The sequence below is a fragment of the Aythya marila genome, assembly GCF_965140915.1.
Source record: "Aythya marila genome assembly, contig: HAP1_HAP1_SCAFFOLD_110, whole genome shotgun sequence".
NCBI lineage: Eukaryota > Metazoa > Chordata > Aves > Anseriformes > Anatidae > Aythya > Aythya marila.
In genome coordinates, this window is record NW_028136602.1 from 1 (window position 1) to 12,352 (window position 12,352).

General features: G+C 66.9%; 1 protein-coding gene across 1 annotated transcript; it reads left to right on the top strand.

The window, feature by feature from the left end:
- Positions 1-878: 878 nt before the first annotated feature.
- MAP2K7 (mitogen-activated protein kinase kinase 7) lies at positions 879-9,412 on the top strand (the record flags this gene model as incomplete). Its single annotated transcript, XM_082786053.1, has 10 exons — positions 879-1,020; positions 2,374-2,440; positions 3,300-3,413; positions 3,507-3,626; positions 4,660-4,767; positions 4,855-5,034; positions 6,164-6,244; positions 7,103-7,245; positions 7,341-7,386; positions 7,968-9,412. Coding segments are annotated over 10 exons (1,139 nt in total), but the record flags the coding sequence as incomplete, so codon positions are not given.
- Between the last annotated feature and the right edge of the window lie 2,940 nt (positions 9,413-12,352).

The window sequence follows — 12,352 nt, forward strand, 5'->3', positions numbered from 1 at the left end:
GGTGAGGGAAAATAGGGGAAAAAAGGCAAAACTGGGGTAAGAAGAGGGGAAAATGAGGGTGAGGGAAAATGAGGTGAAAATGGGCAAAACTGGGCAGGGATAGGCGAAATGGGTTTGGGGTGAAATGGGGTGAAAATGGCCCAAATGGGGCAGAAACGGGCAAAAAGGGGCTGAGGTAAAACAGAGCAGGAATGACCCAAACGGGCCAGAAATGGGCAAAATGGGGCTGAATGCTAAAAACGGTCGGGAGGAGCCCAAATGGGGCCAGAAACGGCCAAAATGGGTCAGGAACGGCCCCAAATGGGTTAAGGGGGGGAGGGGAGGGTTTGGGTTGGGATTTTTGGGGTGGTTTTGGGTGTTTTGGGGGGGATGGTTTTGGGGGTGATTTTGAGGCAGTTTTGGGGGTGATTTTGGTGGTTTGGGGGAGTGATTTTGGGACAGTTTTGTTTTCTTTGGGGGGCTGTTTCTGCTTTTTTTGGGGGAGGGGGCTGGTTTTGGGGCATTTGGGGTGGTTTTTGGGGTAGTTTTGGGGGGCTGATATTGGTGTTTTTTGTGGGCTGGTTTTGGGGGGTGATTTGGGGGGGTTTGGGGTGGTTTTGGGGCTGATTTGGGGGTGTTTTGGGTTTTTTTTGGAGGCGATTTGGGAGTCTGATTTTGGGATATTTTGGATCTTTTTTGGGGGGGGGGGGGAGGGGCTGTTTTTTGGGGTAATTTGGGCCACTTCGGGCTGTTTTACCCGCTATTCCAGGGCGCCTTTTTGGCGCGCTGCTTTCGGGGCGTTTCGAGCCTTTTTGGGGTTAATTTCGGGAGGGTTTTGGGGCCGTGCTTTTTCGGGGGGGGGGCTCTCTGACCTCCTCTTTCTCTCCCCCCCCCCTCAGCTCTGCAGTTGCCCCTGGTGAGCGACGGGGGGGGCCGAGCCGCGGCCCCCGAGGGCGCCCAGCACCCGCCGCCCCCCTCGCGGCCCCGCAACATGCTGGGGCTGCCCCAGCCGCCCTTCCTGGTGCCCCGCAGCGTGGAGAGGTGGGTGACCCCCCCCCCCGGGACCCCCCCCCCCAGACACCCCCAGGTCTCCCTGATCCCTCCTGGACCCCCCCCGGGGCCCCCTGCACTCTCCTGGGTTTTCTGGATCACCTCGGAGCCCCCTGGACCCTCCTGGTCCCCCCCCTCTGGACCCCCCCCCCCGGCTCCCTCAGGCTCCTCTGGACCCCCCCAGACCCTCCTTGGGCCCCCAGCCCCCTCCTGGACCCCCCCAAGGGCCTTCTGGACCCCCCCAGGACCCTCCTGGTACCCCCCTGGACCCCCCATGGGGGTTCCTGGTACCCTCCTGGACCCTCCTGGCGCCCCCAGGGTCCCCTGGACCCTCCTGAACCCCCCTACCCCCCCCGGTACCCTCCTGGACCCCCCCAGAGCCCCCTGGACCCCCCCAGGTCCCCCTGGGGCCCCCTGGGCCCCCCCTGGATCCTCCAGGACCCCTCTGGACCCCCTCCGGTGTCCCCTGGACCCCCCCAGACCCTCCTGGGCCCTCTGGACCCCCCCAGGCCCCCCCCAGGGCCTCCCGGGACCTCATTGGCTCAGCCAGCATGGGATCCTGCCTGCTGATTGGCCCAGAGGGCCAGCCTGGCGCCTGTGCTGATTGGCCGGTTGTTCGGCACGCTGTGATTGGCCGGTTGGTCAGGGAGGTGGGAGACTCTGTGCTGATTGGCTAAAGGAGAAGGGGATCCTGTGCCCTGATTGGTCAGGGAGGTAGGAGCCTCTGTGTGCTGATTGGCCAGAGGAGAAGGGGATTGCGTGTGCTGATTGGCTAGAGTAGAGGGGGATCGCGTGTGCTGATAGGCCAGGCAGGAGGCATGTGCTGATTGGCCAGCTGTGCAGAAAGGCCTAGCTGCTGATTGGCTGGGCAGGCAGAAGGGCTGTGTTGATTGGCTGGGTGTCTCGGAACCCCCCTGTGCTGATTGGCCTGGCAGGGAGGCAAGGCGCGTGCTGATAGGCTGCTGCAGATGTGGCCTCTGCCTCCTGATTGGACAGATCCTCAATAAGGTTCCCTGGCTGCTGATTGGCCAGGCATCAGATTCCTATGTGCTGATTGGCCAGGCCAGCAGGAGTCTGTGCGTGCCGATTGGCCAGAGAGCCAGATCCCCTGCACTCTGATTGGCCGGAAGCTCGCGCTCTGATTGGCCAACCCCTCCATGCAAGGGTTGCCCACCACCAACCTCCCTTCATGCCGATTGGCTGGGCGGCCCTCCGCTCCTGATTGGCCGGGCGGCCATCCCGCCCTCTGCCGATTGGCCGGGCACTCCCGTCCTCCGTGCCGATTGGCTGGGCTCTCCCTCGCTGCCTCCTGATTGGCCGGCCGGCCTCTCCCCCTCTCCCCAGCATCGAGATCGACCAGAAGCTGCAGGAGATCATGAAGCAGACCGGATACCTCACCGTGGGGGGGCAGGTGGGCGCGGGGGGGGCGTTGGGGACATGGGGGAGGCACTTGGGGACATGGGGGGGACATTGGGGACACGGGGGGGTCACAGAGGGGTCATGGGGGGTCACAGGGGGGTCATGGGGGGGTGGTTGGGGACACCGGGGGGACACTGGGGGCACGGGGGGGAGATTGGGGTTGTGGGGGGGGACATTGGAGGCGCGGGGGGGGCATTGGGGGCACGGGGGGGACATTGGGGGCACGGGGGGGGCATTGGGGACACGGGGGGGACATTGGGGACATGGGGGGGGGTCACAGAGGGGTCATGGGGGGGTGGTTGGGGACACAGGGGGGACATTGGGGATGTGGGGGGGGAGATTGGGGTTGTGGGGGGGGCCCTCGGGGTCACAGGGGGGACATTGGGGACACGGGAGGGGTTCTCGGGGTCACGGGGGGGTGCTTGGGGTGACGGGGGGGGGCCTTGGGGTTGTGAGGGGACATTGGGACCATGGGGGGGACACTGGGGTCACAGGGGGGGCCCTTGGGTCATGGGGGGACATTGGGGACACATGGGGGGGGCCCTCAGGGACACGGGGGGGAGATTTGGGGAAACCAGGGGGACATTTAGGGACGGGGGGGGGGACACTTGGGGGCATGGGGGGGGGGGGCAGATTTGGGACCACGGCAGGGGGGGGGCACTCAGGGATGAGGGGGGACACGCGGGGACACAGAGGGGGGGCACAGCAATGACCCTTGGGGACAGGGACAGGGGGGTTGCTGGGGGATGGGGCTTTCCCCCTGGACCCCCCCTTGTCCCTTTGACCCCCCCACACCCCCCCGTGTCCCCCACACCCCCCTGACCCCCCCGTGTGTCCCCCCCCCCCCTCAGCGCTACCAGGCGGAGATCAACGACCTGGAGAACCTGGGCGAGATCGGCAGCGGCACCTGCGGGCAGGTCTGGAAGATGCGCTTCCGCAAGACGGGGCACGTCATCGCCGTCAAGGTGGGGCCCTGGGGGGGGGCCAGGAGGGGTTCCTGGGTGCGTGACCCCCCCCAGAATTTATCTGACACCCCCCCCTTTTCGTTTTTGACCCAGCAAATGCGGCGCTCGGGGAACCGGGAGGAGAACAAGCGCATCCTGATGGACCTGGACGTGGTGCTGAAGAGCCACGACTGCCCCTACATCGTGCAGTGCTTCGGCACCTTCATCACCAACGTGAGCCCCCCCCCCGTGCTCTTTACGCCCCCCCCCGGGGTCAGGATGTGGCCCCCAACGGCCCTGGGGGTGTCGGGGCTGGGTCGTGTCCCTCGTGGCCCCGTGCTTGGTGCAATTTCGTGCTCAGAACCTCCAGGGTTTGATCCCGGGGGTGCCAGGACCCCCTCCCACGTCCCCTGGGGGTCCCAGGACCCTGTTCGATGTCCCCCAGGGGTGCCAGGACCCCTCCTGTGTCCCCCCAGTGGTGCCAGGACCCATCCTGTGTCCCCCAGTGGCACCAGGACACCGTCCTGTGTCACCCAAGGGTGCCAGAACCTTGTCCCCATCTGTCCCTGTGCCCCCCAGGGGTGCCAGGACCCCGTCCCACATCCCCCGGGGGTCCCACACCCCCATCCCACATCCCCCAGTGGCACCAGGACCCCATCCTGTGTCACCCAAGGGTGCCAGGACCTTGTCCCCATCTGTCCCCGTCCCCCCCGGGGTGCCAGGACCCCATTCTGAGTCCCCCAGGGGTGCCAGGACCCCTCCCGTGTCACCCAGGGCTGCCAGGACCCGTCCCTATCCCCCCCCGTCCCTCCCAGTCCCCATTTGTGCCATCCCTGTCCCCCAGTTTACCCCAGGGGGTGTCCCCTGCACCCCCAGGATCCAACCCCTCCCCATGCCCTCATCTGACCCCCCCTGCCCCAGAACCCCCTCCCCATCCCTGGGACCCCCTCCCCTACCCCCCCAGCCCTTCTCCCCACACCCCTAGACCCCTTCCCCATCCCTGGGACCCCCTTCCCATGCCCCAGACCCCCCCCCTCCCACTGCCCCCAGCCCCCCTCCCCACACCCCCAGCCCCCTCCCCACACCCCCCCCCTCCCCCATGCCCCAGAACCCCCTCCCCATCCCTGAGACCCACACCCCCAGCCCCTCTAACCCCCCTACCCGTCCCCCTAGACCTCTCCCCACCACCGTACCCCCTCCCCACACCCCCAACCCCCCTCCCCACCCCCACCAACCCCCCCTTTTTGCCTTCCCCCTCCCCCCCCAGACCGACGTCTTCATCGCCATGGAGCTGATGGGCACCTGCGCCGAGAAGCTCAAGAAACGCATCCAGGGCCCCATCCCCGAGCGCATCCTGGGCAAGATGACGGTGGCGGTGAGCTGGGGACCCCCGGGGGGGCCACGGGGACACCCCCCAAACCCCGAGGGACCCCCGCTGACCCCCCCCACGGCCTTTTTGCAGATCGTGAAGGCGCTGTTCTACCTGAAGGAGAAGCACGGGGTGATCCACCGCGACGTCAAGCCCTCCAACATCCTCCTGGACGAGCGGGGCCAGGTCAAGCTCTGCGATTTCGGCATCAGCGGCCGCCTCGTCGACTCCAAGGCCAAGACCCGCAGCGCCGGCTGCGCCGCCTACATGGCCGTGAGCACCCATGGGTGCCCGGGTGGGGGGTGCCTCGGGGCGTGGGGAGCACCCCGGTGGGTGGGGAGCAAGCCGGAGTGGTGCTCGAGGGGAGTGGGGAGCACCCCAGGGTGCTGTCTTGGGGTGGGGAGCACTCTAGGGTGCTGCTTTGGGGGGGGAGCACCCTAGGGTGCTGCTCGGGGGGTTGGGGAACACCTCAAGGTGCTGTCTTGGGGTGGGGAGCACCCTAGGGTGCTGCTCAGGGGGACGGGGAGCACCCCAGTGTTCGTTGTGGGGATGGAGAGCACCCCAGGGTGCTGCCTTGGGGTGGGGAGCACCCCAGGGTTCCTTGTGGGGAGTGGGGGTCACCCCAGGGTGCTGCTGAGGGGGCTGGGGAACACCCCAAGGTGCTGTCTTGGGGTGGGGAGCACCCCAGGGTGCTGCTTTGGGGGAGTGAAGTCAGCCCAGGGTGCTGTCCTGGGGTGGGGAGCACCCTAGGGTGCTGCTCAAGGGGCTGGGGAGCACCCCAGGATGCTGTCTTGGGGTGGGGAGCACCCTAGGGTGCTGTTTTGGGGGAGTGGGGTCACCTCAGGGTGCTGTCTTGGGGTGGGGAGCACCCTAGGGTGCTGCTCGGGGGGTTGGGGAACACCTTAAGGTGCTGTCTTGGGGTGGGGAGCACCCTAGGGTGCTGCTTTGGGGGAGTGGGGTCACCTCAGGGTGCTGTCTTGGGGTGGGGAGCACCCTAGGGTGCTGCTCAGGGGGCTGGGGAGCACCCCAGGGTTCCTTGTGGGGATGGAGAGCACCCCAGGGTGCTGCCTTTTGGGGACAGGTTCACCCCAGGGTGCTGCTCAGGGGGCTGGGGAGCACCCCAGGGTGCTGCCATGGGGTGGGGAGCACCCCAGGGTGCTGGGAGGAGCGGAGCCGTGAGTGCAGTGCTGGGGGGCTCTGCGGGGGGGGGGCTGCACCCAAAATCTGGGTCTTTGGGGGGCATTTTGGGGTGCTGGGAGGGTGCTGGGGGGTGTTTTGGGGTGCAGGGGGGTGTTTTGGGGTGCGGGGGGCTGTTTGGGGACATTCCGGGGTTGGTGTCGGGGTTTTTGGGGGTGCTGCCCCCCCCCCAGCACCCTCAGCCCCCCCCCCATTCCTCGTGCAGCCGGAGCGCATCGACCCCCCCGACCCCACCAAGCCCGACTACGACATCCGCGCCGACGTCTGGAGCCTCGGCATCTCCCTGGTCAGTGCCACCTGTCCCCAACCTGTCCCCAACCCGTCCCCGTGTCCCTAACCCGTCCCCAAAATGTCCCCAACCTGTCCCCGTGTCCCTAATGCGTCCCCAGAATGTCCCCAACCCATCCCCGTGTCCCTAATGCACCCCCAACCTGTCCCCAACCTGTCCCCAACCTGTCCCCGCGTCCCTGCAACGTCTCCACCACGTCCCCAACCCATCCCAAACACGTCCCCATGTCCCCAAGGTGTCCCAAACACGTCTCCAACCTATTCCGTGTCCCGAATGTGTCCCCAACGTGTCCCCAATGTGTCCCTGGAATGTCCCCAGCACGTCCCCAACACTTCCCTGTGTCCCCAACATGTCCCCAACCCATCCCCATGTCCCTAATGTGTCCCCAACGTGTCTCCATGCCCCCAGTGTGTCCCTGGAATGTGCCCACCACGTCCCCAACACATCCCCAGCGTGTCCCCAATGTGTCCCCATGTCCCCAACATGTCCCTGGAACATCACCATGTCCCTAACCCATCCCCAAGACGTCCCCGTGTCCCCAGTGTGTCCCCAACGTGTCCCCAACCCATCCCTGTGTCCCTTATGCACCCCGAGCATGTCCCCAACACATCCCCATGTCCCCAACATGTCCCTCGAATGTCCCCAACCCATCCCCGTGTCCCTAATGTATCCGTAGCGTGTCCCCAACACGTCCCCAGCATGTCCCCGTGTCCCTAGCACGTCCCCAACCCATCCCCGTGTCCCCAACGTGTCCCCCCACGAAGCCGTGATGCCACCACGTCCCATCCACATCCCGCGGCGTCCCTGGCCGTGTCCCCACACTGTCCCCACACTGTCCCCACGCTGTCCCCGCAGGTGGAGCTGGCCACGGGGCAGTTCCCGTACCAGAACTGCAAGACGGACTTCGAGGTGCTGACGAAGGTGCTGCAGGAGGACCCCCCGCTGCTGCCCCCCGCCATGGGCTTCTCCGGGGACTTCCAGGCCTTCGTCAGGGACTGGTGGGTGACAGGGCCACCCCCCCCCGACGCGGGGACGCGTCCCCAAGCTGTCCCCGCGGGTCCCCGAGGCGCTGACCTTGTGCCCTGTCCCGCAGCCTCACCAAGGACCACAGGAAGAGACCAAAGTACAACAAGTTACTGGTGGGTGCCTGCTGGCCCTGTCCCCACGGTGTCCCTGTCCCCATGGTGTCCCCGTCCTGGTGTCCCCATGGTGTCCCTGTCCCTGTCCTGGTGTCCCCATGTCCCTGTCCCCACCTTGTCCCCATCCTGGTGTCCCCACGTGTGTCCTCATGTCCCTGTCCCTGTGTTGTCCACATGTGTCCCCGTGTCCCTGTCCCCATCCTGGTGTCCCCGTGTTGTCCTGGTGTCCCCATGTGTGTCCCCAAATCCCTGTCCCTGCATTGTCCCCATCCTCATGTCCACGTGTGTCCCCACATCCCACGTCCCCATTTTGTCCCCGTCCTGTTGTCCCCACACCCTGTGTCCCCATGTTGTCCACGTGTCCCTGTCCCCATGTCCCTGTGTGTCCCTGTGTGTCCCCACAATGTCCCCGTCCTGGTGTCCCCACATTGTCCCCATCTCCCCACATCCCGCCCCCCATTCCCACATCTCCCCCTCCCCACAATGCATGCACAGACCCTCGGGGCCACCCTCCCCGTGCCCCCTTGTGTCCCCCTGTGTCCCCGCCTTGTCCCCACGTGTCCCCCCCGTGTCCCCCCCAGGAGCACAACTTCATCAAGCGCTACGAGACGCTGGAGGTGGACGTGGCCTCGTGGTTCAAGGACGTCATGGCCAGGACAGAGTCCCCACGCACCGCCGGTGGCCTCAGCCAGCACCACCTCCCCTTCTTCACCAGGTAGCACCCGGGGCCCCCCCCCCCCAACCCCGGGACCCCCCCCCGGGGGCCCCCCCGGGGCCGCCCACGACGGCCACCGCCAGCCCGGCGCGTCGCGACGCGTCGCGGTGTCACCACCCTGCCGTGTGTCCCGCCGTGTCCCCTCCTGCTTTGCTCGTCCCAAAAAGCCCCGTGGCAACGCGGGGGGGTGCCCGTGTCCCCCCCCCACACACACACACCCCCACACCCTGGTGGCCCCTGCCTCAGTTTCCCCGCTGTGGGTGCCGCTGTCCCTGTCCCCAACCCCAGTGTCTGGGGACGGGACCCAGCTAGGGGGTGCTGGCAGGGGACATGGCACGGGGACGTGGCACACCATGGTGTGACACAAGGATGTGACACGTGGCTGTGACACGGGGATGTGACATGGGGACACGGCAAGGGGACACGGCACACCGTGGCGTGACACGGGAACGTGACATGGGGACATGGCACAAGGACACGGCACGGGGACACGGCACACCGTGGCGTGACACGCGGCTGTGACACGGGGACGTGACACGAGGACATGGTGCACCGTGGCGTGACACAGGAACACGGCACACCTCAGTGTGACACGTGGCTGTGACATGGGGACGTGGCACGGGGATGTGGCACACCGTGGCTGTGACACGGGGACGTGACACGGGGACACGGCCCGGGATGTGACGCGGGTGCAGCGCGACGGGCCGTGACACGGGGATGTGACATGAGGAGGTGGCACGGGGACGTTGCACGTGGGGAGGTGGCGCGGGGACACGGGGGACACCCCGGGGACATGGCGCGGAGGCGGCTCGTGGGGATGTGACATTGGCAAGTGGCACGGGGACACGGCACGGAGAGGGACGGCGCGGGGACACGGCACGGAGAGGTGACACGGCGGGACGGCACGGAGGTGGCACGGGGATGTGGCACGGGGACGCGGCGCTGGAGAGGGACAGAGGTGGCACGAGGACGTGACACGGCACGGAGAGGTGACACGGAGAGGTGGCACGGGGACGTGGCGCTGAAGGACACCACGGATGTGACACGGGGACGCGGCGACGTGACACGGGGACACGACGGGGACGGGACACGGGGACACGGCCCGCGGTGGCCCCTTGGGGGACAAGCCCGGGGACAGAGGGGACGTGGGGACGCGGGGCCACGCGGTGACAATCAGCGCCGGGCCGTGTCCCCGGGGTGTCCCCGTGTCCCCGCAGCACGTGCCGTTTTAGTGCATCGTGGGCGTGGGGCGGCTCCGCCTCGTTACCCTTGGTATTAATTAATGTTATTATGATAAAGGCGCATGTGGAACCCCACGGCCTCCTCCTTGGGGCTGGGGGGGGGACAATGGGGACATGAGGGGACAGTGGGACAGCGAGGATGCGAGGGATAATGGGGATATTGGGGACATTAGGGCTGGGGGGGGGGGCACGGGACATGGGGACAGCCAGGATGGGAAACTGGGGGGCACCGGGGACGTTGTGGGGACACTGGGGACATTGGGGTGAGGATGGTGGGGGTGCTGGGGACGTGGGGGGACATCGGGGACATGGACAGTGGGGGTGGGGGGGACATGGGGACATCGAGGATGAAGGGGACACGGGGGATGTTGGGGTAGGGGGACATGGGGCCATCAAGGATGGGGGGGACACAGGGGGACATCAGGGCCAGGGGTGGCACGGGACATGGGGACATCCAGGATGGGGTTGTGGGGGCACTGGGGACGTGGGGCATGGGGATGTCAATGATACTGGGGATACTGGGGACACTGGGGACATCAGGAAGGTGGAAGATGTTGGGATATTGGGGACACTGGGGACATGAAAGACATTGGGACATTGGGGACATCGGGGACATGGGCGCAGGAGCAGCCTCGTGGGGCACCCAAGGGGGTCCCAGAGACCCTTTTTTTGGGTTTAGGGGCGGTTTGTGAGATTTTTTGGAGCTTTTTCCTGCTTTTTGCTGGCCCCACCTCAGTTTCCCTTCCTCCTCCTCAGAGGGGGGGGAAAATAAGGTGCGGGGGGCTGGGGGGGGTGAGCTCGGGGAGGGGGGGGGGGGTCGCTCAGTCATTATCCTGACGGGCAAAACAGCCTCAGGGCGGGGAGATTAATTGCTAATTAGGAGATTTATTGCCGATCGCTAACAAGGGGAAGTCGGAAACGAGGGAAAGAAACCCAAAACGAGTGGGGAACGGGGGCTGGGGTCAGTCCCTAGCGCTCCTCCTCCTCCTCCTCCTCCTCTTCCTCCTCTTCCTCCTCTTCCTCCTCCTCCTCCTCCTCCTCCTCCTCCTCCTCCTCCTCCTCCTCCTCCTCCTCTTCCTCCTCCATCCCACGGGGTCCGTCCCCCAGTCCCAAACTGCCCCAGCACGGGGGGTCCCCACGGGTGGGGGGCAGCTCCCCCCAGCCCCCTGCTCCTGTGTGGGGTCCTTCACGGGGGGGCTGCAGCGTGGAGGACCTGAAGGACCTCATGTGAACCCCCAGACCCGTCGTACCCCCACCCGGGACCCCCAAGACCCCCCAGGACCACAGCACCCCCTCCTGGAGCCCCCTAAACCCCCCTAAGTCCCTCCAGCAGACCCCACAGGACCTGCACAACACCCCCTAGGACCCCCAAGACCCCATCCTAAGACCCCCCAGACCCCCCAAATCCCTACACCAGACCCCATAGGACCTGCACGACCCCATCCTAGGACCCCCCAAGACCCCCTGGACCCCCCATATCCCTACACCAGACCCCATAGGACCTGCACAACAACCCATAGGACCCCCAAGACCCCATCCTAGGACCCCCAAGGACCTCATGTGAACCCCCAGACCCATCTTACCCCCACCTGGGACCCCACAGAACCTGGGCAACAACCCTAGGACCCCCCAAGACCCCCTAGGCCCACAGCACCCCCTCCTGGCACCCCCTAAACCCCCCAAATCCCTACACCAGCCCCCACAGCACTGGGGCTACAGCCCCTAGGACCCCCCAGGACCCCAAAGACCCCCCCTAGAACCACATTACCCCCCCAAAAACCTCTCAGACCCCTCATATCCCTACATCACCCCTCCAGCATCCCCTCAACCCTTCCTAACCCCCCCCCAACCCTTTTAGGCCCCCCCAGAGCCCCCCCCCGGGCCCACCTCCTGCTCGTGGCCGGCGATCCCGCTGGTGGCCGATCCCTTTGTGGATCCCATTGCTCGGGGGGATCAGCTGGGCCCCCCGCATCCTCCATGGGGGGGATTCCGGGGGGGGGGGGAGCAGCCTTTTGGGGGCACACACAGGTTGCCAACCCCCCCCAGTCCTTCCCAGTATGGCCCAGTAAGGGCCCAGTGGACCCACAGCTGGTGCTGGGGGGAGGAATAAGCCCCCAAAGGAGCAGCCAGGAGCCCCCCCCCCCCAAAAAAAAAAACACAGGTGAGATCTGCTTGGGGATGGGGGGGGACCCCCATGGCTGACCCCCCCCTAAAGCCCCTGGGGGGGGTCCCTTGGGTACAGATGTGTATGGGGGGGGCTCACCTGACCCCCCCCCCACCTTTGGGTCCCCACACTCAAAGCTGCCCCTGGGGGGGCTCCTCCTGCCCCCCCCCTTTCTTGGGGTCCCCCCTGGCCCTTCCCGGGGGGGGCTCCCCGGTGGCCCCCCCAGCCCCGTAACGCAGGAGGCGCCCCAGCAGCAGCCCCCACAGCAGCAGCTGCACCCACAGCTGGAAGGGGGGGTCCCAGCCCCAACCGCCCCCCCCGGGGCCCATTTCCCCCCCCCAGACCCCCCCCCCAATAAAAAAAAAGAGCACGGACGGAGCCCTAAAGCCTCCCCCTTTTTCCCAACGCCCCCCCATTTTCCCAATCCCCCCCCCACGACCCCCGTGCCCCCCACGACCCCCCTGCCCCCCCAATGACCCCAACCCCCCTTGTCGCCCCCCCAATTCCCCCTAACCCCCCCCAAATTCCCCCTCCTCGCCCCCCCAAGCTCCTCCAAGCCCCCCCAGCCCCCCGGGGTCCCCTCGCTTCCCTGGCCCCCCCCCGGTGCCGCTGCCCCCCCCCAGTTCCTCCCTGCCGGGCTTTGTCCGTGTCCCCCCCCCCCCCCCTCCGCGCCGACGGGCAGGGGGACCCAGGGGACACCCCCGGCCGCCCCGCGCCAGCCCAGGCCACGCCCCCTTTCCCCTCCGGCCCCGCCCCCATCCCCATGGCAACGCCCCGCTCCCTCCCTTCCCGAGCTCCGTCCCCTTGGCAACCCCCGCCGTCCCGCCGTCCCCATGGCAACGGCTG